A 25,393-nucleotide genomic window follows, 5' to 3' on the forward strand; every position below is an offset into this window, starting at 1 on the left:
TATAAATAAATGAAAAAAGAAAGAAAATCAAATGCAGATGAGTGATCTGAGATAATGGGGAAGCACATTAATTTTGTGTGCTGACGGACATCGAAGCCGATTCACCAGGAAAAATCATAGAACTGCCAGAAAGCATCCGTAAATGAAAATATCAATAAATAAAAATAAATGAATGAAAATAAATAAGTGAAAAATCAAATGCAGGTGAGCGACCCGAGAAAATGGGAAAGCATGGTTTGTATGCTTACACAATGTGAAAACACACCCGCTAATGTCGATATGTATATATATATATATATATATATATATATATATATATATATATATATATATATATATATATATATGTATATATATATATATATATATATATATATATATATATATACACACATATATACGTAGATGTATATGTATATATACAGTATATTATATGTATATATAATATTTATATACATATATTGTTACGAATTTCCGCCCGCCGGCATGCGAACAGCCGCTTTAGCCAATGGCGGCCGTCTCGCCCACCGGACGGACAATTCAGTCGCGACTTTCCTGAACAACGCCGAAAACCAGTCACGGGTGTGCTGCAAGTGCACACCATGGCCTAGCCAACACTCTAGCCGCGCGCGACAGGGTCAATCACCGAATTATCGATATACTTAAGTATTCGTGCGGGCAGACTACCGAGAGACCGTACCTAAACGAAGGCCTGCTTGGACACGAACCGCTTAAGCGGTTCTGGGATAACCGAGCAGTGTATTATCGCCAGGCCTCGTTGGACCCAATTATTTTATCGGCTATTAAAAAGCCCGCTAATATTCCGAGAGCAATACGGCGGTTCAATGGGGAAAGAGGACACGATGAATGGGTTAACATTCACACAAGGACCTTTATTTATAAAACGACACATACAATCAAGCACGCAGGTATGGAATCAAAACACCAACATGCACGTATGCAGAAAAGCAATGGAATTGGCGGGAAGGGACAAGACACGGACAAGGCAAAGCACTACAACCGTCTATTATTATTATTATTATTATTATTATTATTATTATTATTATTATGATTATTATTGTTATTCACAAGCACTTACACAGTTCTACTTGCGGGGCACGGCGCCACAACATTCACACAAATAAAAGCAAGGAAAAGACCCCCTCAAAGACAAGGGGGTCAGACTGGGCCCGTAGGCCTTTATAACATGGAGCTTGGCGGACGAAAGGAGTTCCACGAGACCGTTGCCGGTTACCTCCACCATCGAGGTGCCTCGATGGGGCGACCCACGACACTCCTTCGCCACGGCAGCTAGCGTAACCGCAGTTGCGCCCAGGCCTTGCCAAGCGGCCGGGTGAGTCAGGCCTCAACTGGCAACGCGCTTAGAGGAACGAATGGGTTTTGATGCTCTTTCAAAGTTGATGCTCTTTGTAAGAACCCGTCCATTCCTCAGCCACGCTCCGACTATCCCAAAGCCCGATCGCCTCAGACCGTTTGTTGCTGGCTGGCGAGCTCTCTCCGGCTCTCTCCCCATGAACGCGCAGGTCTGCGCGGCACAGCAAGCTCAGCCACCCTCTCCGTCTCGCGTGTCCTCCGCTCTCTTGGACTTCGTCCCCGCCTGTGTTCTCCCGTCTCCAGACTCCACCAACTGACTCCACCGACCGACTCCAGACTGACTGAACTGGTGCTCTGTGTGGCCTTTTATATGGCTCGTGAGACGAGATCTGACCTCTGCTCTCTGACCTCTGACCTCCACAGGCCCCGCCCCTTTTTCTCTTGTGATCCGAATTCCGAGGCGAAGCTTCCACAGAGCGGACGTGCGTGAAATCACCCAAACTTGCTCGGAGAGCGGACGTGCATGAAATCACCATTGCTGGCGCCAACTAAGAAACCCCCGCGTCTGTTTGCAGCGACGCTGTTCGCTGGGAACTCGCCGTGGCTGGCGCAAAGATGGCAGCTTCGGGGATGAAGGTGAGGCGATGTTATTCAGGTGGGGGAGATGCGGTTTAGGAGATGGTAGGGAGATGTCGTTATGAAGGCGGTGTGGAGAGGGTGGTTGGCGGTTGACGTGGTGGTTGGTGGGTGGCGTGGAGAAGGTGGTTGATGTGGTGGTTGGTGGGTGGCGTGGAGAAGGTGGTTGGTGGGTGGCGTGGAGAAGGTGGTTGGTGGTTGGCATGGTGGAGAAGGTGGTTGGTGGGTGGCATGGTGGAGAAGGTGGTTGGTCCAAAATAATAATAGTAAAGAAAAACAGCTAACTCAAAGATCACAGCCCTGTCCACACGGATAATACCCATTAAACAAGGGTGGGGAAATCTAACTGAACAAGGACTTATCGGCATAACTGAACTAAGGACCTATATGGTGTTCTGCGAATTTCCACAGCCGTAGCACGTTATATATATATATATATATATATATATATATATATATATATATATATATATATATATATATATATATATATATATATATATATATATATATATATATATATATATATATATATATATATATATATATATACGGTATATTATATTATATGTATGTATATATATATATATATATATATATATATATATATATATATATATATATATACATATACACATATACACATACACATACATATCTTCTTCTTCTTTCGGCTGCTCCCGTTAGGGGTCGCCACAGCGGATCATCCATATGATCCGCATAGTGATTTGGCACATGTTTTACACCGGATGCCCTTCCTGACGCAACCCTGGTCACCTCTTGCGACACAGGGATCTGGTACACCTATTTTAACCGGGTTATGCACTGGCCCAGTACACTGGTACTCATTTCGCCGACCTCGGAAGGATGACAGGCTGAGTCAACCCCCTGGTGTATTAATTCAGTGGCCCAACGGGGCTTGAACTCAGGACCTTTTGGATCCCAAGCCGCTGCCCAAACCACTGCGCCAACACCAGGCATATATATATATATATATATATATATATATATATATATATATATATATATATATATACATATATATACATATATACATATATATATATACATATATACATATATATACATATATATATATATACATATATATATACATATATATATATATACATATATATATACATATATATATATATACATATATATATATATATATATATATACATATATACATATATATACATATATATATATATATATATATATATATATATATATACATACATATACATATACATATATATATACATACATATACATATACATATACATATACATATATATATATATATATATATATATATATATATATATATATATATATATATATATATATTTCTAACCATTGACTCACTCATTTATCGATATCTATATATTACTAAAACTCTCATCTTGTATGTATGTATGGATGTATGTATGTTCCTGAAATACAGCCAAAACCATTCACAATAGCGCGAAAATTTTATGGCCACCTTACTCACCATTCGCCTGCGGTATGCAGTATCAAGTTTCGTTCAAATCGGGCAAAGGAAAAATTTATTAAAATATCAATTCCCGATTCAGTCAAGTACTCTTTGGGAGTATTTGTTCAATGCAAACAACCTCAGCAGTATAGTTCGCTGGAGCTATCTTATTTTTTTTTCTTGAATTGTTTTTTCTTTTTTTTTTTTTTTCATCAACCACTGTCACAATGGGAACCCAACAGGTTCACGGGTCATCTAGTTGATATTAAAGATCAGGACCTTCTGGGTGACGTAGAAAGCTGAAATTTTGCGTGTCAATGAACATCGAAGCCAGTACACCAGAAATTTTGCAGAATTGTCAGACATCCATCAATTAAAATATAAATAAATGAAAAAAAATGAAAAAATGCAGGTGAGTGATCCGAGACAATGGGGAAGCACGGTAATTTTGTGTCCCGATGGTCATCAAAGCTGACATACCAGAAAAACATCAGAGAACTGTCAAAAAGCATCCATAAATGGAAATATAAATAAATGAAAATAAATAAATGAAAAATAAAATGCAGGTGAAGCACGGTTCGTATACTTACACAATGTGTCTCAGCATACGCCGCTAATATATATACAGTATATATATATATATATATATATATATATATATATATATATATATATATATATATATATATATATATATATATGGCTCTCTTTATAGAACCGACAACATCTTGCTGAGCGACCAATCCATCTTGCTGAGCCATTGTTGTTTCATTCATATTTCTTGAACGTCCTCCATCTGACTCAATTCAACATGAGTTTCATTAATTACCTGTGCCAGGCTGTTGACTGTGACGTATGTATGCGCTGGACCGTACAGAGCTTCCAGGTCTCCTTCCTAATAATAAAGAGAGAGCAGAGTAGTATAAGCATCAGCAATATCAACAATACAGAGTGTGAATAACCGTGACTTAAAACGTGTCATATAACAGTAAAAATTACAACATCACTCGCTGGAGCGCAAGGCTGAACAGTTCACGTTTGGTATCCCACTGATGGGCTGGATCTGGATCCGGACATGAACCCAAAATCTAATCGGCTTGTTTTTGTCACCGAACCAACTCATCCACCTAGTTTAACCACAACTCATCCACAACTTTTAGAAATGTCATGCTATATGTCGTTTATGCCCCATCTCCCAATGGTGAAGAATCACTTACAAAATTAAAAAATTATCGGATTCACCAAAATAAAATGGAATTGATTTGTTCTTGTCCTCTAACGAATCCCCCCACCAAGTTTCATCCAAATCCACCCACAACCTTTTGAGATATTGTGTGATCTATAGTTTTTAGCCCCATCTCTCAATGGTGAAGAATCACTTAAAAAAATTATAGTATCCGGATCCAGATCCAGATCTTCACAAAAACCGTATCAATTCGTCCTTGTCACATTCCACCTGTCCACCAAATTTCATCTGAATTGCTCCACAACTTTTTGAGATATCCTGACAAACAAACAGACAGACAGAGGTGAAAACATAACCTCTGTCTACCTTCGGTGGTGGAAGTAAGAATGTATTATATCAATGCCAAATGTAACAATGAATACATGCTGTGTGTTCCTCTGAAAATAATTAACACTCCATAGTGTTGGAAACATGACAAGGGACCAGCAGGGTGGGAAATGTGGGAAACGTAAATAAGACTTCTAACACAGAATTAGAAACGTGGAAAGAGATCCCCCGCAGCAATGGAAACATGGGAAGAGACGGGAAGATACCCAAAGTGTGGAAGAACTCATGACGAGTTCCACAGTATTTGAAACCCAGGGAGACTGTTGCAGCATGGGAAATGCAACATGAAATTCCCAGGGAAATATTTGAATGGGAAATGTGGGACATGACTGCAGTCTCTAGCAGCAGGTGGTATGAATGTTTGGGATGCACCTCATAATTATCCTATCATTTATCATCAGGTTATTATGATGAAGGATTCTTAACTGTCTTATGCATGAATCAATATTCCAGGTTGAAGAAGTGTGGCCATTCAAACATATCAGTCCAATTTGTAAAGAAAGCATTGACGAAGAGCTTACAATCATGGGAGAGGGCCACAATTAAGCAGATAATTCAAGAGAAAGGTGGTGAAGGAGAACAGATTAATCCTTGCCTTGCTGCCAATCCTCTGCAGTGTTTGTTCATTGACGGGGTAGCGTAGGCGAAGGTGTCGATACAGAGGGTGCTTGTGAAAATATGAGATCAGCTCAACAAGACTCCGAAACTCGAAGGATCCCAGGATGTATAGTGACCCTTCCTTCATTATGCAGCAGTGCTTGATCTTTCCCTCCACACTAGGTGCACACAGGACAAAGACAACATTAATGAAGCATTAATCATCCCTCTGCTCCAGTGCAGTCATCGGGGCCTCAGTCTTACTTAAGAGCCACGTGTTTATTCATCTAGTTCCGTCAAGTCATGTCTGGTTACAGCCTTTAACCCATACATCGAGCGCATACACGCTCTGCCTTTTCCTCTTCTTCACTCAACCATAATCAACATGGTTAATTTCTACAGACTTTCATTTTCTGCATGCATGATGTGTCCAACTAAAGTAGGACAGTTTCTGTTTTAGCATCAGTGCTTCTCATGTACATGCTTGTCTTAGTTCTTCAAGCACTGATTTGTTTGTTCTTCTTGCAGTCCATTGAATTTTTAACATTCATCTCCAAAGCCACATTTCAAAAGTGTCAATCTTCTTCCTTTTTCACTGTCCATGAGTCAAATCCATACATTGAAACTGGAAATACCAGATCATCCACCAGCCTCCTTTTAGTTTGTTTTGTAACGTCTTTGTCCATCCTGACATCGCTCTTCTCTTCGATGCTAACCATTTATTAATCCCCCATTCATGTTTCTCTACTCACTTCAATCTTAGAACCCAGGAAGATGAAACTTTCTACGATTTCCACATGATCTTCTGTCTTCCAATCTGAATGCGTCAATTTTCTCAGTTGACAAGATTTAAATATTTTTGGGGTTTGAACGCCCCCTCTCTGACCCCTTTTACAATTCCAAACCCTTTTTGTCTCTCCATACTCTGTTCTAACTGCAGCTTCTTGTTTAGTGTACAGGCTTCTTTACCAGAAATAGCAGGTGCCAACATGAAAATATGAAATCTATTTATTACTTATGCAAATAATAAATATTTGACCTCCCCTCAACCACGTGTCTGCTCCACAAACGTGTCTCCCCTGAACTTCATATCTCCTCTTAACTTCACCCTTCTCTCCCTACTCATCCCATACTCTCCATAACCCCCCTTCTATTCATGCTTCTCTTCCTTTTGTTCATTAAAATTGTCTCATTTATTTTCCCACCCACCCCGACATGTATATGGAATGAATAGAGGACCCCTTAACGGAACTACAGTACTCTATATCACAACATCTGTCTCCATCTCCTAAACCTCCTTGTGGTTCATAATCCTTTCATTTCCCCATCTTCGTTCAACCTTTATAACAGATATATTTCCTTGTCGATCCACAGCAGTGTAAGCCCGATCAAATCACAAATTAGGCTTGAAAATTACTGTCCAAATTCAGACATAATGTAAAATCAGTTTTTTGGGGAAGTGAGATTCAAAAACCACCATTTTTCTGGTCACACATGGTGATAAGTTAACAGTATTATCGACGTTAACAACTTTACCTTTGTTAATATTTACAGATCATTGTTATTCAACAAATTTTATATATCATAGACATCCACACAAAGCATCAAATGTACGCTACTACTTTATGATCTCGATATTCCACTATGATCACAACATAACCCGAATGCAAACATAAACACAGGTTGCCTGCTTAATGTTCCCATCTGAATCCATGGCTCATGATTCAGTTGAAATTGCAAATGATGTGTTGATTCATCTCTTGTTTGCTCAGGTTCTTGCACATCATGCAAGAATGTGTATTCGTGGCTCTTAGGCCGAAGTCACATTTGGCACGGCGGCCGTAGGGTCTACAAAATCTACGGCCACTAGCAATTATAGGGCGGCCGCAGTATTTCCACGGTCACACAATGTAGCAGTCACGTATGTTTTTTTTTCTTTTTTCGGGGAGCCGCACGGCGTATTTATAAATTGTGGAGACCAAAAATGTGGTGGTGCCGTACGGTCTTTGATTTGATGACGCACGGTGACCTTAGGGCGTCCCTGCGGCAGACAGAATTTTCAAGGCAGACGCAAGGTGACCGCAGGACGACCGCAGGGGGGCCCTAAGGCGAATGTGCGGCCAGACGGACAGTAACGAGTGGGTTATATACCAGTTTTTTTTTTACGATTTGTCGAATTGCTACGGCCAACGTAGAAATGAAAAAAGTTATAACTCCGCGCTATAATTCCATGGCGACCCCTACGGCCTGTAAAAGATAGCCATATGGCGTAGGGCCACCTCAGAAACTCTCCGGCCGCCGCACATTTCTGTCAATTCAGAGGGGGGGGGGTACGGCCGCCGTATCCTAGCCGTAGAGCAAATGTGACTTAGGCCTTAGTCTCATTGTCTTTATGCACGTAATATATGAACCAGTTCCTCGATGAACCTGTAGTCACGTTTAGGGGTGGGAGAATGTTCATTGAGTGTGTGGGCCATTAGTGTGGAAGTAATATGTAGACAACCTCTAAACATAACAAACTGCAGTCACCTTATCATACAACTTTGATGAGTCAATTCCATCCATCCATTGGTGCCATACTTTGTGCAGAGCGTTGGTGCTGCCTAAGCAGTCTCCTTGGCTATTGGGCACAATCCTGGATGGGTCGCCACTCTGACACAGTATACCAGCATGCTGGCACTCATTTTGCCGACCTCGGAAGGATGACAGGCCGAGTTAACCCCACCTGGTATTAATTCAACAGCTGAGTGGGATTTGAACTCAAGACCCCAGGATCCCAAGCCCGCCACCCTAACCATTAAGCCAACACCAGGCAAACATGAGTTCATTAACTGAGATGCAAAGTTGTGCAAAAATTTCAAGTCGACTCAAAACGTGTGCAAAACTTAGTCATGGAAGCAGTCCTTACTTTGTCTTTGCATGTCAGAATTTAATCAGATGACGAATTTTGGGGATTGTGTTCAGGGATTTCTCCACATGTTCGTCGAATTTGCAGCTGCCGCTTCCACCTCATTGAAGCGAAGTTTCTTGGACTAGATTTGTCATGTTTTTCTGTAATGTCTTCGTCGCTGTGTTGCTGTTTATGTTTCCATCCCATTTTCAGTGTTAAGGCATGCCTTGTTGCACTGTATTTGTTGAATTTGTTTTCGTATCCATCCCATGCATCCTCCCCTACCCCCTCGTTCCTGTTCCTTCCCACGTCTATTATTTGTCCAAGTATCCCTGTATTTTGTCTTTCAACTCTGCTGTTGATGTGGTTTTTTTTTTTTTTTTTTCTCTCTCTCTATCTCTATCTCTATCTCTATCTCTATCTCTATCTCTATCTCTATCTCTATCTCTCTCTCTCTCCCCGTCTCTCTCTCTCTCTCTCTCTCTCTCTCTCTCTCTCTCTCTCTCTCTCTCTCTCTCTCTCTCTCTCTCTCTCTCTCTCTCTCTCTCTCTCTCTCTGTGTTTGAGCTCTTCCACGAGCCCTCTGCATACAATTTTCTTGAAAGAAAATCATGTTGAGAGTCATAAATTGTAGAGTTCTCAGAGCAGTGTGAAAAATGATTCCATCTTTGATACAAAGAAGAAGAAAAGACTGGACCGAATTAAAATCCCATCAGTGGGAACTGGCTAGACTAAATGAGATCTTTCATTGGATACAAAATCTAGGCTGTTGGAAGAGCAAGGTGACAAGGTAAAAAGGCCTCGGGCTGGCAGTGGAGCAGTGGGGCGACCGTTTTTTATACATCACCGAGGATTTTAGAAGAGCTAGAAAACAAGTTGGACAAGCAAGGGAATGAACAAACAGGAAAAGAGGAGAGAGAAATCGTCAACTGCAAGTAAGAGAGTTCATTAGGTTAGATGGGTTAACAGGGGTAGAAAGGACCAATTGTTTGAAGCCCTAGGCCTAGAGGGAAGAATGGGATTGAACAGTCTCTGGAAGGCAGTTCCACAAACGGGAGATGCAGACCACAGTTTTTCCGACAATGTCTCAGGCTCATGTTGGAGTTTGCATGTCTCATGAAGGACAAGAACATTTACTCCCACTCTCTCTTCAATCCCACTCCTCCCTCAAGGTCTTCAAAACAACTGTTCACCACCATCTCATATTTTCCCCCATCCAAAATCTTCATCTTTTCTTCCCCCGTTAATCCACCCAATACCCAGTTCCTTCAAATTCCCTGTTTTCCTTCCTGAAAGTCCCTGTAGTACCATCTTGTTTTCTGCGTGTACCCCACCCCATCCCTCTCCCTTCCCCACTGTTCTGTGCTTCCCTCTCCTGCCCCTCTTCTCCTGCCTTGTGATATGTACTGTGTGTTGGCTCTTCCATGAGCCTCGACATGTTAAACAAAAAAAACCAAAAAAAAAAACCAGACAGACCAGTGAGCTTTTGCACAAGGTAACATGGCAGACGAAAATGTGCAAATAAACATAGTACAGTGTGTTTCATAAAAAAAAAAAATAGGACTGCACATCCTGAAGATCACCTGGATCAGGAGCAACAATCACTCAAACTCTCCGCAGACTCCCTTTGACACTGATTTTTTTTTTTATTCTGTGAACAAACTTTGGTACATCGGCGGTGATGAATGTTGTGGTCAAGTTTCATCGAAATTGTGTGTGTGTACTTTAGGAGAAGAGAGGAAATACCTATGGGGGACAACCACTCCTCCCCCCATAGACCACCTCAATGAGCGCAGATTTTGATGTGGTCAATACACCTTTGTTAGGCATCAGATATGAAGTTTGTGTCCAAGTTTAATCAAAATCGTGTGTTTGGTTCAAGCGATAATGAGTGAAGTGTTTATGGATTGACTGACTCACTCACCTGCAGATACTTCTCGATCACATAAGCTCACCAGACTAAAGTTGAGGTGAGCTAAAAATGTATCAGTATTACATACAAGTGATACAAAAACTAACACACGATGAAAAACAACTTTGTGTGACGATGTGCGAGTGGTTTGAGGAAAACGATGCGTAGGGAATCAAATTTTATGAGTAACGGGTGGTTTTCTCACAAGGCCCACTTTCTTTTAAGTGGTAATCTTAACTCTAAAAACAGCGTGTTTTGGGGTTATAGTTCTCCTGATGAAGTTCTTGAAAGGCCGTTTCACAGCCAGAAATGCACTACATGGGTTGCCATAAGCAAATCTGGCATCATTGGGCCTTTATGGTTTCAAGATGAAGAAGGGAAATCAGTAACCGAAACCCCTGAATGGTACTTGAAAGCGTTTCAGAAGTTCTGGGTTGTATTTGCAAAGAAGCGCCACATCGACAGGGCTGTGCAATGGTTTCACCAAGATGGAGCCCACATCTCACACTTCCAACAGATTGATACAGTGGCTACATCAGAAATTCAGTGATCAAATAGTCTCGAGGACAGATATTGAATGGGCGCTCCATTCTCCGGACCTCAACCCACGTGACTTCTATCTTTGGTGTTACCTGAAGGATAGAGTGGACCATAGGAGACCTCAGACTATTGACGACCTCAAAAATACAATTGTCACCACCATCAAAGCTATTCCGGTTCAGGAATGCAACCGGGTTAATCGACAACTTCACCAGGAGGATCCATTTGTGCCTGTTGCAGCCAGACAGCCATTTAGAACACGTTTTGTGAACCGTCTTCTGAAATTACTAGTTTCATTTTTGTGTTACTTTATTCTACATATTACAAAGATTATTAAGTATAAGTTTAATGTTGTTTGCTTCAATGAAAAATTTGAAAAGCATAAGAACAACTTTAGGTTGCATTTTTTGATGAAACACCCTGTGTATGGCGATTTCAACCTGAGATTCAAGCATCAAGAGCTTTTTGCTCAGATGGTAATGCCAAATCGGCCAACCCATTTATCAAGAGCACAAATTTCAACAGGAAAAATGCTCATTTCCTTTCCAAGGATATAATTAATGACTCAGTGTTTCATTAGAGGCCATCTAATTTCTATCATATATACACACTGGGAGAAGGGGGGGGGTGGGGGAGTTCAGCCTGATGGTTATGGAAAAGGGGTTGGAGGACATATTTTGAGGACATAATAAATACTCGCTGATATATCCATCAAGGACAGATGATTGGATTGTATTCGATTAGATAGGATGGAAGGACCGTAGAGCAATTACAACAATCCCGAGAGAGTGGAATAAGTGGAGTACAACAACAAATCCATGCTGGTAATTGGGCTTCAAGCACCACCCACCGGAATACCGTGACATCATCCGGCATGATACGGTCCTTTAGAGTTTAGAAAGTATGGTCTACTTTGGACAGGTGCAAATGGAATAAATGTAGGAGTTGCACAATATACCCATCAATAATGGATAATGGGATGATATGGGATTTAATAAGATGGAAGAAACAAAGAACAACAATTCCATGGAGGATGGGCTTGAAGCACTGAACATAGGAATGCTATGACATCATCCAACGTTACAAACACTTTAATAAAAGTGTACTTTAGACTGACCCGAACAAAATTGATAAAAAGGAGTTGCAGGTAAATATAAACTCTGTAAGCACAGTTAGATGACTGTTAGTTATGCTTATAAAGTTTGGGTGATAATGTGCAAAGTGGTGAAAGGAGATAGGAAGCCGGACAGATGAAAACCGTCCTTTTAGTTATATAGTAGAGAAGATATGGTCACTTAGGAAATGCATCTTCCTTAGAACAAGACCAAAATGCAGCTTACATCACATAAGACTAAAGGAATAGTGCCATGAGCTTGCAAAAAAGCAATGGCCAAAATTAATGAGTAATGCAACCATGATTGATGTGCTGTGAATGAGGTTAATGGTTCTGTTTTGAAGCAGTTCTTAATACAGCATCACAAGAAGAACCTGAAATAGAGAATGGCCCAAATCAACTGCTTTACAAAGCAAATTAATTTTTGAGTGAGTTGATGAGGTTTTTTTCATCATTGTCTTTTAATTCATACAACTTGTATATGAAGGAGTCAAAGGATGACTTCAAAAACAAAATTCCACAATCACAATTCTCCCTTCGTTTTTGAGTTCAGCCTATTTAGAGCATTAACCAACCACCCACCCCTCCCCCAACACCAGGACGTTGTTAAAACTCACCGAAAGGTGATTGCAAATGAATTGGGCTCTCCGCGTTTCCGCACCAAAAAGGCCCCATCATGTGGTATCTTCATCAGCATGAACTCGGCCTCACCGCGAGTCAGGCTCTGATGATACCAGCTGCAGTAAATGACAAAGCGAAAATCAAATATTATATATTATGCCTCAGATAGTTCCAATATCAATTAGAAGGGCATTTGGTAGAGAAAATACATCTGCCAGGCTGAACAGTTTAAATTTTGTATCCCACTGATAGGTCGGATCTGAATCCGGACCTTAACCAAAATTGAATCGGCTTGTTCTTGTCACGTAACCAACTCGTCCACCTAGTTTTGTCATAACTCGTCAACAACTTTTAGAGATATCACGCGATACATAGTTTTTGCCCCCATCTCTCAATGGTGAAGAATCACTTGACAAATTCTCGAATCCGGATTCGGATCTTCACCAAAATTGAATCAATTAGTCCTTGTCACACGTCCAACATGTCTACCAAGTTTCATCCAAATCCGTCTCCAACTTTTTGAGATGTTTTCGCCCCATCTCTCAATGGTGAAGAATCACTTAAAAATAAAATTATTTTTGTGTCCACATCCAGATTCGGATCTTCACCAAAATTTAATCGATTAATCCTTGTTACACTCCCAACCTGTCCACGCAGTTTTGTGTGAATCCATCCATAACCTTTTGAGATGTCGTGCTATATATCGTTTTTGGCTCTATCTCTCAATGGTGAAGAATCACTTTGAAAAATTCTCAGATGTGGATCTGGATTCGGATCTTCACAAAAATTAAGCATTGCTGTCCTTGGCCAGTCACCTATTTACGCAAAATATTTCAGAACGATTGCTTGAAAACTGTGGCCAAAAATCGTGTAACAAATAGATAAACAGGCAGACAAATAAACGCAACAGATCAACATACTTGGAGGAAAAAAATTTTCACCAAATAAAAAAATGGACCCAAATGTTCTCCTCTCCAATACCTTCTCCTCTGGCAAGGGTAGCAAAATAAGAACGTATATAATGGACATTAACGAGTTTCATCAATCAGGTTCCACATCTTTTCTCAAAATCTCTTTATTTGGGGAGAGGCCGACTGGATCTGAAATGCTACTCTGTTCTGTCCACGACACTGCTCCATCACCCTCTTCCACCAGCCATCCCTCTCCACTCCCCAGTCACCTCCACCTTTCTGACATCCCCCTTTAAACAATCCTCCCAGCTCAACTGCAATGCCTTTTTCTTCTCGCTCACTCTTTCAACACATCTGCTCTCTCCGACAGTCTATAGTCCTCCAATCGCACCAGGTGATCCACCCATTTCAGCCGGCTGTTTACAAATCTTCCTGTCAAGCTCATCTTCACAGCGATCAACTCCCTTAGTTCATCAATTCTCAGTATATCCACCCTCTTCACTCGCACAAACATCCTGATACAGTTGTTCTCATATATTTGCAGCCTGTGTTGTTGCTTCCACCATCTCCAGACAATATAGGTAAGCCGGCATTACACAGACCTCAGGACTTTTCCTTTCAACTTCCCCAATATCTTCCTGTCCACCATGAACACTCCAATTCCTCCATCCATTCACTCCCAATTGTACCTCTGCCTCCGAATTTGACAAATGTCCATACCACTTGACAAATGTTATTCATAACGACACTGATGTGGTGAAGTAATGAATTGACACAATAAGGAATCAAGGTGCAACATTTTGGTTTTCACATACATAAAAACCGGTTTCAGTGTATGGAATCGAGCATATGAAGTGTTGGAACAAAGTTTGAAACAGAAATGTTAAAAGGACAATCTTCTGGATAAAATGCAAGACATGAGCACCTTCCGAAACTCAATTGACCAGTTCAAAATCAAGGACCTCATACCTTCGTCTCATTGTGATCAAGCATCCTTTCTCTTGAACCATGGTCTTGCCTTTGAGATCCTTACATATTTATCCTCATTCCGATGACGCTTCGACGACAATGTCCAACCCATCTGCTGCTAAGAGATCTTAAGATATCTACCCAGGGATTTTCATCCTATTTAACCATACTTTTATTATTTGCACGCTTACAGTATATGTACGACTGCATCAAACAAGTGACTGCATATTATACATGACAGTAATGTAATACAAATAAATTATAAGACTTTTTTTGTAATTATACTTCAGCAAATATCTGTCAAAGACATTTACATTTACAAAATCTGCCTTTATAAATAAATTTTCATGAGTAATCTACTAAGTGCACACAGAAGAAACCTATTTTCTAATCGGGCTAAATGCAGCCTGCGGGTTGAGGACCCCTGTGTTATTTCCTCTACCTTTTGCATCCTTACGTATTCCTCCTCCACTCTCACTTTTTCATTTCATGGCCATTCTGAGGCGGAACGGGCAGAGTCAGCTTCTGGGAAAGACCTCGTGAGCGAACAGGTTGCTCTCGGTAATGCGCCACCAGGCTGGAGAGCATTTCAAATGACAGCGTGTCCGTGAGGTAGTACCGAAGGTTGCTCTCTTCACCGCAGCTCCAAATACGACAGTGCTGTGTCCGGCCGCCATGCCTGCATGCACACCAATCCCCATCATGCATCCCATTTGAATCCAATAGCTTTAAAACAACAAGCTATAAAGCCCCACTACTTACTTGCAAAGCCATTCTCTCGGATACAGCTTCACAAAAATATTTTTCTAATAATTTTTCTAGTGCGCATAGATATTTATGGTACACAATTATACAAATAACAATACGTGTTCAATCAGAATATGCTCCTTAACTATTCTCACTGCTAAAATAAAGAGCTTTTTCAGGGATTCTTATAAGGCGTACATCACTGTCCTGCTATGATTCAATGTCCACTTTCAGACAAAAAAATTCTCACCAGAAGGATAGTGTGTGCTCTCCTTGTAAAGTCTCGCTCTCTCGGATTAGGAATGCACCATCTTTTCCTCCTCCATTTTCTATCAGGAGCCTCTCTGCCTCCTTTCGCCCACCTACCAGCTTGCCATGAAACCACTGATCTGCACCCCAGGTGTCCTGGGTGTAGGAACAGAAGATGAATTGAAAGCGTAGTCATCATCTCAATCAAAGCAACGTATACTGTTCCGGGTTTTATGTACGATTCAACTGAGTCATCACCTGAATATAATATGAACAAAACAAGGGCGAGAATTGCTTTACAATACATGTCCCCTCCCGATGTGATATTTTAAAAGTCCAAAAATGGCATAACTTACTGAAAAATCGATGAAACGTCCTGAAACTCGAACTAGTTCTGTAACTTATCATAATAAAACCATGTACCAAGTTTCAGTTGAATATGTTGAAGGGTATGGGAAAAAGTCTGAAAAAACACAGGTGGGACGGACGGACAGACGGAGAGCAAACCTACAGTCCCGTCCGGTGAAACCGGTAGGGGGTTAATAAAGAGTTATGTACCTAATATTTTTGTGAATTTTAAGAGATTTTGGACGTATTTATTTTCTACATAACAAGTGACTAAAAATATTTGTGTTAAATAAAAAAGCAATGTAGGGATGATAAACTATCGTCTAAAAAGGTTTTAAACAAGATAGGGGTGATGTTGGTTTAGAGAGTAGCTAACAATATTGCCATCACATAGCAATCCCTACATCATCACTGCCTCCAGACTATTGTCGAGCTAAAAGTATTGGAAGTTCCTATATTTCATTTCAGCATAAGTATAAGAAGCTCATATAATTTCTGGGAGTTCTTGCAACTTCAGTTGTCTTTCCTACTTATTATTAAATTAAGTCAGACTAACCAATCACAAAAGCAAATAATAATAGAATGCTGTTATTGGAGATGTATATGCAGTTTGTAAGAAGTTGATGTTTATTTACTGTTATTAACATTGTAGTGAGGCTGCCAATTTGTAGTCTCAGTATGTAGCATACAACAAGAGTAATCAAGGATTGCTGTAACCAGTGGAGTGTTTTTAGAAGCTTGAGGCAATAATTGTTGAAGTGTAAAGGAGGCAGTGATGTAGGGATTGTTATGGGATGGCAATACTGTTAGCCACTCTCTAAACCAACATCATCCCTATCTTGTTAAAAAGGCTTGTTAGACTGTAGTTTATCATCCCTACATTACTTTTATATTTAGCATAAATATTTTTATTCACTTGTTTTGAAATTTTTTTTTATAATGCTGAATAATAGAATGGTATGGTGCTGGAAGGATACCCAATCTTGGAGCAAAAGTGTCAAGAGATCTTAGTCAGCAATGTCAAATACTGCACGTCTTACGCAACCCTGACTATATCCTGCAGCTCTGTATTATTGCTCGTTTCTCAAAGAACGAGGTGGTATTCATAGAATACATACCCTGCGCAGTCTTGAGAAGGACTTGGTGCGAGCGAACTCTTTTGTTTTTTAAGGATTTTTTTTCTTTGATCGAATATGGCTGCCAGACCACCTGACCGATGAAGTAATCTTTATCAAACCATATTTCTCATGGGTAATGGTTCAATTAGTTAAGTTTTGCATTGATTGGTTAAGCGGTTTCTCCTATGAAGATTTTCAAATATTTTCCCTTCAATGCAATATGGCTGCCAGACCATGCGACACATGGTCATTTTTTTTAATGAAAATCCTGTTTAAATTTCAAGTCAATTGGATGAAAATTGAGGATTTCAGAAATTTGGCCTTTGTTGACCTTTTGGCTAATGTTGCCCTCAAAAATAATCGGTGGTTGAATTCAGTGAGGTGATCTGAAAATCCTGTTCAAATTTCAAGTCAATCGGATAAAAATTGACCTTTTGGCCAAGTTGATCGTTTGTTCTATGTTGACCTCAAAAATAGTTGGTGGTTGAATTCAGTGACTTGATATTCAAATCCTCTTCAAGTTTCTAGTCAATCGGATGAAAATTGAAGATTTTAGAAAATCGGCTAATGTTGACCTAAAAAGATTGACCGCCAATATCACATGGTCATATAACATGTGGTAAAGTTTCAATTTCCTCCGCTGAATGGTTTTCCATGTATGCTCTTAATAAAATGCAGACACGTACGATGTACGACATACGACGTACGTACGTACGCTACCAATCGCTTAATCCTGCTTTTCGCTTCATGAGTGCAGGGTAATAAAGTCTTCATCCAGCCTCAGGGCACACAATGACCTGCACTTATAAATGTTCAAAATAATGACTGTAGAATAACAGTCGAGAGAACAACATCAAAGTGATCATGCTGAAGCCTGATGTACATAGCCATCTGCGTGACATCATCAGGAAAATGATCAACATGCATAGGGGAGTACCTTACCCATTCCATACTCTCACTGTTGTACACATACACTGGGGTATTCAGCAAATGTGCTCGAGTAAAAATTTTGTTTTCTCTACCTCAAGAACCTGCCTTGTCCATACGAGAAGCTGTTACGAGACTCATACAAGAAGCCCTGTCCATACGAGACAGACCTCTGGGAGCTTCTACATGTTGCTGCATTTGAGCCTGGGGAGTAACTGCTGAAATCTATCTGTCCAGGTTCTTCCCGACATCTTTGTTCTTTGTTCCTTTCATGTTTCTTTCTAATTTTTATTTTATTTTATAATTATCTTAATTCATTCAAATTCTTGCTTTTTCTTCTTTCATCGCTATACTCCTCTCTTTCATTATCTATCTTTCTAAGGAGAAGTGAATTCTTACAGAATTTTTTTCTGTAAGGCTCACTTGGCTGCGCCTGGATGGGTTTGAGGGTTGTGGAGTAGCTGCCGAAACCCGAAATCCCTTCCAGGATACTCCTGATGACTCCATCTTTGCTCTTTACTTCTTCGGGTTTCTTATTGGTCTTCCATTTCATTATGTTGGCTTCAACAGTGGACAAACCAGTGGAAAGTATGAATGGCTCAATATCAGACATGCGTGCGACAATTGCAGAACACACAGCTACATGTTGTCGTTGCGAGCCAGTGATGAAATGTGCAAATGAGGAAAATAAATTTACCTCTGATTAATTGAACATTGACCACTCCCCTCGATATACTGTGCCAAAACAAAGATGAAAGGAACACGAAATATCAGTTCAAGTATTTATTCAACAAGTGGGCCCGTTGGTCCGATGGACCAAATTTTAATGGTCTTCATAGCCTTGTTGCATACCTACTTGTTGCACTGCTTGAGCATGAGCTTGCCTTTCATCAATCCCAGATGTGCTTGGGGCCAGTGTGGGGATTAGATATTCGTTATTATTATTGCCTATGGCACTACTATTATTATTATTATTGTAAATATTATTAGTATATATTAATATATGCTTCGTTACAATGTTAGCACTGTTTTTGTCATTTATTTTGTAATTAGAATGCCATGCTGTGGTCGAAGGATGTATTAAGCTGCTTTATATACCTTTACATGATGTGCATTTAAAACATGGGAATTTTGACGGATTTTTGTATTTAATTAGCCTAATCAACTCAGGAGGTCATGACAATCATTTTGGTGTTTTACATTCCACGTCAGAATGCTCCAGCAGAACTCTACAAAAAACATGACACACACACACACACACACACACACACACACACACACACACACACACACACACACACACACACACACACACACACACACACACACACACACACACACACACACCTCATCCATTTATAGTCGAGTCTTAAAGGGTGTCATTTAAAAGCTAGATGTTGTAAACATTAATAAAAGCCTGTAAATGAATGATTAAAATTGACGGTTACATGTTATAAGTTTCATTCAGCACACATCAGGAAATTGTAATATAAACTGATTGATGCAATGCGTTAATTTTGACTGTAGATAGCAGTATTGTACTTAAACTGCCTGGTGAGATTCGTGAAGATGCTGGAAAGTTCTCAAACGAAACTTCCAATATAGACTAGAATCACATTTGCTGGAACACACGGGATTGTTCTGTGATACTATATAAACCTGCAAGAGGGAGGTGGAGAGAGATGGATGACATGTGACAAGAAGTGCGTTTTGAATGTCCCGTGCTCGATTTAACTCTGATGAGTGAATGAGGTGTTAATGTCCAGAGCGGTTGTTAATGCATGGAGCCAACTATAATCAGGTTGATTAAAACTGATGAAGATTGTGTATCAGAAAATAATTCCTTTGAGCTCTTGAAATCATCCCAGACGGGCCAGCGTACGAGAGAGAGAACACCATGACAAGACAATCGTTCAACAGCCATTGTGGACGAGGTGAACATGCGTGAGTTGAGCCAGCCGAACAGAGACACTGGGCAGAAACAACTCAATACAGGAATCGGAGTTGGACATTGCATGTAATGGTGAACTTCCTCATTTGACTTTGTATCTGTTTATTTGAAATACAAGTTTCAAAAATGTCACACTGTTAATGTGGTCATTATAACACGACTTGCAAGTCACAGACACCAACTGACAAAGATCCATTTGAGTGGTAGCCAACAGGTATGCTCATTCATGAGCCTGGATTGCAGTCGTTGGAGAAGGCACTGGGTTCGGCACCACAAACAACATATGTACACCAAAGGGAAGGAAACCCTGAGGTGCGTGTATCACACTCCAACAAAGGGTCTACAGGGTCTTGTGGGTCCTCTGGGTCTTTGAGGTCCTCTAGGTCTTTTGGGTCCTTGAGGTCTTTTGGATATTTGGGTTCTTTTTAGTCTTTTGGGTTATCTAAGTATTTAGTGTCCTTGAGGACTTATTGGGTCTTTTGTGGACTTTTGGGTCCTCAGGAACTTTTGGATCGTATAAATCCTTTGGGTCCTTGGGGTCTTATGGGACTTTTCGGTCCTCTAGGACTTTTGTGTCCTCGGAGAGTTTTGGGACTTTTGAGTCCTCAGAAACTTTTGGGTCCTTGGGGAATTTTGGGTCCTCAGGAACTTTTCGGACTTTTGTGTCGTTTAGGTTGTCTGTGTCTTTTGGGTCCTCAGGAACTTTTGGGTCTTCGGGGACTTTTGGTCATCTGGGTCTTTTGGGTCCTCTTGGTCTTTTTGGGGTTTTAAAGGGTTTTCAAAGGTCAAAGGGGTCTCAGCAGTCCAAAGGGTCAAAAGGTACATTCTAAACGTACGTATTTAATGTATGGACATACGTAATTAATAGACAAAAAGTATGCCTCACATGGACTCACACACACACACACACACACACACACACACACACACACACACACACACACACACACACACACACACACACACACACACACACACACACACACACACACACACACACACACACACACACACACACACATCCATTTATAGTAGATTCAGAGTTCGAGTGGATATCCCCTGTTCAGGCTGTTGTTTGGGATGCCAGATATCAACGTCATGCACAGACGAGCGAATCTGCTGCCGAGAAACAGTGACTCGAGAAGGTTCTTGATCACGTGGTTCGCTTTCACCTTGATACAGTGACTGGAGGAGGGTTCGTGATCACGTGTGTCCCGTGTGATGTGCTGGTACCTTGCTATTATTTCATCGTCATGAATATCACACTGAAAAACAAGGGATTTCCCAAGGCATGATATTTATGCTGATAAGATTTGTTGTCCATATGTACGATATTGAGGCAAATGCAAAGCGGCCCCACCCCCATCAGGCTGATTGACAGTCGTGCAGTCCCGCCCACTACTCGGATCCTGACTATTCTTTTACTAAGGATGCCAGATTCCCACATCATAAAAGGAACGAGATGGAATGAGGTAAATCTCCATCGAATGGTACCAAAATCATTGCTATTGATTGAGGCAGCTCAGAAATATGCCGGATGATGATGATGATGATGATGATGATGATGATGATGATGAATTTGAGTGATTTCGGGGTTTTTTTTGCTTTTGCTATGGTGTGGAGAACTGAAACGTGATCCCTGCCTCAACGATCAGCTGAACAAACCAATTAGGTTCTCATATATAGTCAAAGCGACTTTTTACAGAAGATTCTCCAACTTTAGTTTTGTGTGTAGCAGATGGGTAGGACATTTTATTTCCGTGCCATCCCTACATAAAGAGTACTCGTGTACTCTCTGATATTCATGACCCTCATTGATCTTGATTTTCAAATGTGCAAGAAATTAGGTACAATTAGCATTTTTCCAACAGCAATCTTCTTCTTTAATGGCCACAATTATTCCCACATTCTTGTGGGGTTGGCCGGGGCCACAAGCTTGGCTTTCACGAACCAAGTCTTTCATGAGCTGGCTGGGCAGGCCTGACGTTCAACTAAAGTTCAGGCAGGAATTTAGAATTTGTTCAGGGTTCCAGAAATAGCTCGCCGACTCTACGCGAAGGACACCGTGGGATCTTAAAGTCCACCAACTAATGTCAGCCTAAGGGACACCAAGTTTTACGTCCATCTGAGGGACGGCACACACATTGATGAAGGCTATATAGGATAGCTTTGTGGCGAGTGTGCACACCTCGAGGCCATCCTTCTGACTGAGGCTATGCCTCCAACTATTAAGTCCTCAAAAGGATCTTTCAATGCAGGAGGCCATTATTCCCATTAAAGCCTGTGCTTCCTCCATTGGGCCCATGAGTCCTTTTAAAATGCTGAATCTCAAGCAAGTAAGCAGCACGTACCATTTTCAAATCTGTGGTACGACTCGGTCAGGGTTTGAACCACAGACCTCCTCGACTCAGAGTGGATGCTCTACTTATTACACCACCGAGTCGAGTTCAAAGTCAATAGTAAGGCTGCGAGTCCCCATAAAAATATCTTATCATGCCCAACAACGAAGTTCATTTGTGGCCAGAGTCAATCATTGGTCTATTTGTACCTCAGCTGTTTTTCCATCCTCTTCTGACTCTTCATCTTCTTCATCCTTTAATTGTCCCAAAGAATGTTCTTCAAGGTAGTAAAGCTTTGAGTTTGTCAGCACAAAATAGTGTGGGTTCCATTCCTGCAGGCGACAGTCACTTTGTGGTTTGATATCCATCACGCATAACTTGTGAAACATTATGTGGGTTCATTCCAGTTAAACCTGACACATGTCTTTGAAAAAAAAGTAAAATTATCTGTATCATGTTCATTATACTTTCAGGCCTGGTGTTCGCTTAATGGTCAAGGTGCCCCCAGAAAATGATGCAACCAACCAGCCACACGCTGCATACAAATATATAAATAAAAGATTATACTTTTGTAAAATGTTTAAAAAATATCAATTGAAGAAAACACTGAAATTATTCCTAATATCATATTATTGAATGCTCTACAGATTTTAAGGTTGTGCCTTCATTGAGAGAAAACTATATAGTGTATCACTCGATGTACAGTTTGAAAAAAAAAGAGCAAAAAAACAGCAACCCCATATAATTCACTTCCTCATGCTGGAAAAAGTATTCCTAGTTTCCAATAACCAAACACTTTTGTGCAAATCAAGCTTGTACAACACTTTTGAAACCCAAAACATTTTACCCACAATGTACTAGAAATACGTCACACCCTGTAGCTGTGTGATGCCAATACACTGCTGGATGTCATTGTATCATTCTGTGCCTTGAGGGCAACTAAGCACGTTGTACACCACCCCTCCCTATTCCATCTCCAGACACTTCACGACTTCACAATCTGCACAACTTTGTGATGACGCCTGCCAAAAGGGCGTACTCAGTTTTCACTACATTTTCTTGTTTGTTTCTTTATTTGTCCGGGTGATATCTCAGTGATTTGGGCTCAAATAATCACCAAGTGTTTTGGTACAAATGGTATTTTAATTAATTAATTAATTGTTGATTTATTCATTACTTATTTCTTCTCTTTCTCATCTGGCCAATATCTCAGGCACCTTTTGAGCAAGGAAGCTGATATTTGGACATGGCAGTGACCAAGTGATTTGGCGACAAAGGGTATTTTTAATTTATTGGTTAATCAATTATTGATTTAGTTGATTAATTTTCAAAAAACAGATTCGGATGAAACAGTGGTGGTTTAGATATGGTATTAGCCGATTGATTAAGAATTAATTATTCCACGATTATTATTTATTTATTTTAATTACGCAATTAATCAGTTTATTATTGTACACCGCTCCCTCCTAATTCTGTCTCCATGTGCTGCATGGCGGCATCACCAGGCGCCAAAGGTGCCCCAGCAATGTCGTGCACTGCAGGATATGTTTTTAATTTATTTGGCATGCGGGCGGTGTACTTTGAATGCAGCTCTACTTGTATGATTTTGTTTTCCAATGGGAAATAGAGCAGGGTCCCATTATCATGAACAGTTGCATCTATGGACTATTACTGGGATGACTGGGACTCTCCCCCACTGACGCATAAACAAATTTAACAAGTGCTGCCAGGCACAACAAATCCTGCCCATTTAAGGCATAAAGTTATTTTGGGGATCAAATTTAAATTTGATACATCCTTAACCTGAATGCTGATTATAAGGAATAGAATAAGGAATATTTCAGTCTTAGTTTGAAGTCAATTAAACCATTTTTGACGAAGTTATGAGAGAAAAACGATTTTGACCTTTTCGTGACCTGACCTTGACCTTTGACCTAATTGGACCAAAACGTTAATGGGGTCGTCCGAGGTTCATTACCCACCTGTGGATACAATTTGACAGTGTTTGATGCCAGCCGTTTTCCCGTAAAGTTGTATTTTCGTAACCATGTTTTAGTTTTAATGGAAAATATGTAATTTTGACCGATGACCATGACCCCCAAAACTTCGGACCCTACTGATCTTCACAAATATGCATTTTCACTATAGGAATGGGTAGGATTATAAGTGACAAATAGAATAAGGTTCACTATAAGCTTAGTTTGAATTAAATCAGATCATTTTTGACGAAGTTATGAGCGAAAAACGATTTTGATCTTTTCGTGACCTTGACCTTGACCTTTGATCCAATTCGACCCACACGTTAATGGGGTTGTCCAAGGTTCATTGCCCACCTGTGGATTAAATTTGATAGTGTTTGCTAAAGCCGTTTTGCCGTAAAGTTGCTAACAGACAGACAAACAAAAAAACCAATGTCACCCCCAGGGTGACCAGTATCTTGCCAAAATGTGAACATTAAAGATTAAAGTTACTCAAAAAATAAGGGTTTCGTCGACCTTGATGCTTGACCATTTTGTGACCTTGACCTTTATATTTTTGTACGGTTAATCGTATCTCTCCAGGACCGTTGTACATGAAATATCAAGAGATTTTGATGAGAACTGAGGAAATAAAATTTTCATGAAAAATCCGTATTTTCGTGATGATGATGTCATCAAATGACGTCATAGTGTCAAACTTTTGACAGATCTGGAAAGAACTTATCAAGCACTTTCATATGAGGTATTACTCGATATGGTATCTAAGATTTCAAAATTTGACCTTGGGGTCAAAAACTTTCGACCTCCAGCGCTAACCATGAAGGTCAAGGCCGATCGCCACCAAAAATTAATCAGCTGAGCGCCAGACCATGAACTATATTCCCATGAAGTTTGAAGACGATCCGATCAAAATTACTCAAAAAATAAGGGTTTCGTCGACTCCCCTGATTTGCGACAAAGTGACCTTGACCTTTGACCTTGACCTTGAAAATTTTATGCGCTGAAAGGGACCTCTATAGGACTGATATGCGAAGTTACAAAAATTTCCAATGATAACTGTGCTCTGCAGAGTGATCGATACGTGATTACAGACAAACAAACAAACAAACCAAAATAAGTAAATAAATAAATAAAACATACAAGCTGACTAACAT

General features: G+C 40.3%; 1 protein-coding gene across 3 annotated transcripts in view; it reads right to left on the reverse strand.

The window, feature by feature from the left end:
- LOC147023228 (1-phosphatidylinositol 4,5-bisphosphate phosphodiesterase gamma-1-like) overlaps window positions 1-25,393 on the reverse strand; it is a 178,743-nt gene that overhangs the window by 67,044 nt on the left and 86,306 nt on the right. For all 3 annotated transcript variants that reach the window (XM_085888403.1, XM_085888404.1, XM_085888405.1), the window contains 6 exons: window positions 22,470-22,592; window positions 15,579-15,733; window positions 15,060-15,260; window positions 12,698-12,817; window positions 5,624-5,804; window positions 4,285-4,350 (listed from right to left, as the gene is read on the reverse strand). In XM_085888403.1, the coding sequence (XP_085744529.1) occupies window positions 4,285-4,350; window positions 5,624-5,804; window positions 12,698-12,817; window positions 15,060-15,260; window positions 15,579-15,733; window positions 22,470-22,592 (846 nt within the window). The remainder of the gene's footprint in view (window positions 1-4,284; window positions 4,351-5,623; window positions 5,805-12,697; window positions 12,818-15,059; window positions 15,261-15,578; window positions 15,734-22,469; window positions 22,593-25,393) is intronic.

The sequence above is a fragment of the Eptatretus burgeri genome, chromosome 7 (assembly GCF_056783735.1).
Source record: "Eptatretus burgeri isolate ZD-2024b chromosome 7, Ebu_testis_v1, whole genome shotgun sequence".
In the NCBI taxonomy this organism is placed as follows: domain Eukaryota; kingdom Metazoa; phylum Chordata; class Myxini; order Myxiniformes; family Myxinidae; genus Eptatretus; species Eptatretus burgeri.